Source organism: Octodon degus, unplaced genomic scaffold (genome assembly GCF_000260255.1).
Source record: "Octodon degus isolate 3935 unplaced genomic scaffold, OctDeg1.0 scaffold00089, whole genome shotgun sequence".
Classification (NCBI taxonomy): domain Eukaryota; kingdom Metazoa; phylum Chordata; class Mammalia; order Rodentia; family Octodontidae; genus Octodon; species Octodon degus.
In genome coordinates this window covers 1,342,918-1,344,434 of record NW_004524665.1, presented here as the reverse complement: position 1 = coordinate 1,344,434, position 1,517 = coordinate 1,342,918, and the positions used below count along the sequence as shown (strand labels likewise).

At 34.7% G+C, this 1,517-nt stretch overlaps 1 protein-coding gene across 29 annotated transcripts in view; it reads left to right on the top strand.

Annotated features, from left to right (window-relative positions):
* Trip12 (thyroid hormone receptor interactor 12) overlaps positions 1–1,517 on the top strand; it is a 164,240-nt gene that overhangs the window by 141,989 nt on the left and 20,734 nt on the right. For all 29 annotated transcript variants that reach the window (XR_002822379.1, XM_023722106.1, XM_023722107.1 and 26 more), the window contains one exon: positions 541–639. Coding sequence is in view for 28 of the 29 variants with exons in the window: in XM_023722106.1 (XP_023577874.1) it covers positions 541–639 (99 nt within the window). In the remaining variant the exon portion in view is untranslated. The remainder of the gene's footprint in view (positions 1–540; positions 640–1,517) is intronic.

Genomic DNA, 1,517 nt, shown 5'->3' with positions numbered 1-1,517 from the left:
AAAAACATAAATATTTTACTTAAAAACAACCCTTTTGCTATGATTTTTGTTTCCCTTGTGAGGATCCCCCAGCCGGCAGTTTTCAAGGCAGCAGGGCCTTTCTCCCCCTCAGGAAGCTCAGTGCTGTCTGGAGCCGCACTTTCAGGGCCTGGCAGGCCTGAGCCAGTAGCTCGCCTTGCTGCTTGCCAGCCCATTTCCGCTCTGACCCAGGGAGATTTCCTGGAACTGCGGTCCTGAATTACATCGTGTTTGGCAGGGCCACAGAAATCATTTCTTTGCTAACTTGAATTTTTGAACTTCTCAAGGGCCCAGGATAAGTTAGTAGTTTACTACTTGTATCTAACTTTCCTTCATCTGTGCCAGGAGGTTCTTGATGTTTTTAGCAGTGCAGATACTTTTCAACCTTCCTGAGGTAGGTGTTTAAAGAAATGTCTTTTAACAGTTGAATTGATTATTTTGCACGTTAGGAGAAACCATCTGTTGATGAAAGTGCAGTGCAAGTCATGTGCAGCTTCTTTACCTTCTGTGTTCTCTTTGTAGCGTACTGTGAACAGAGAAGAGCTGTTGAAACAGGCTGAGTCTGTGATGCAGGACCTTGGCAGCTCCCGGGCCATGCTAGAAATTCAGTATGAGAACGAGGTGAGCATGTCAGCCTAGTTGTGATGCTTCCCTTGACTTCTCATCATAAAATAAGTAACATTGGTGTTTCTTTTTTTTAATTTTTTTTTCATCATAGAAAATTTTCATCATAGAAATTGCAGCAAACATTTTAGATTACAAATGAAGAGTGAAATAATACTGCTAAAAATTACATTTTTGCATCCATGACTATTAATATAAATCCCAATGTAACAGTTGTAATGTTTTACCAAGAATATCATTGTTATTAAACACTAAGAAGAATATATGCAGTGTATTATTTGTTGAAACTGTACTTCCGATTTGATTTGAAACTGTCTCATTACTATTTGTTTATAAATAAAACTTTGAAAAAGAAAACAGAATATCATTGTTGAGATAAATAACTTTTTTACATCATCATAGAAATAACCTTCTCCACGTGTTTTTCTCTGATTTAAGGAGTATTTTACTTAAACCTATGTGAAAATATCGTATTAGGTGCATTTTTTTTTCCTTTTTAATATTTATAATTTTGATCAATTTTACATGCTTATTTCTGGTAATGTGAGCAATTAATTTGAAGATAACATTATGCAATACAACAACCACTATTGAATTCCTATTTTTTTTCTTTTTTTTTTAATATATATTTACTTTTTTATTGAGAAATAAGTATGAATGAGACAGTTACACAGCTGATTAATAGGACAGTTTTGATAGTCAATACACTGTACATTGTTATCTTCTTAGTGGTTATCCATAGTATAAGAAGCAGACAGGATATTCTGTCCAAACACTATTAGTACACCTCTTTCTTCTCATTGAGTTAAGCGAAAGTAGCTGTAAATTTATCCTGTTTTGTATATATAAATACAAAATGATCTTTCCTTTGTATC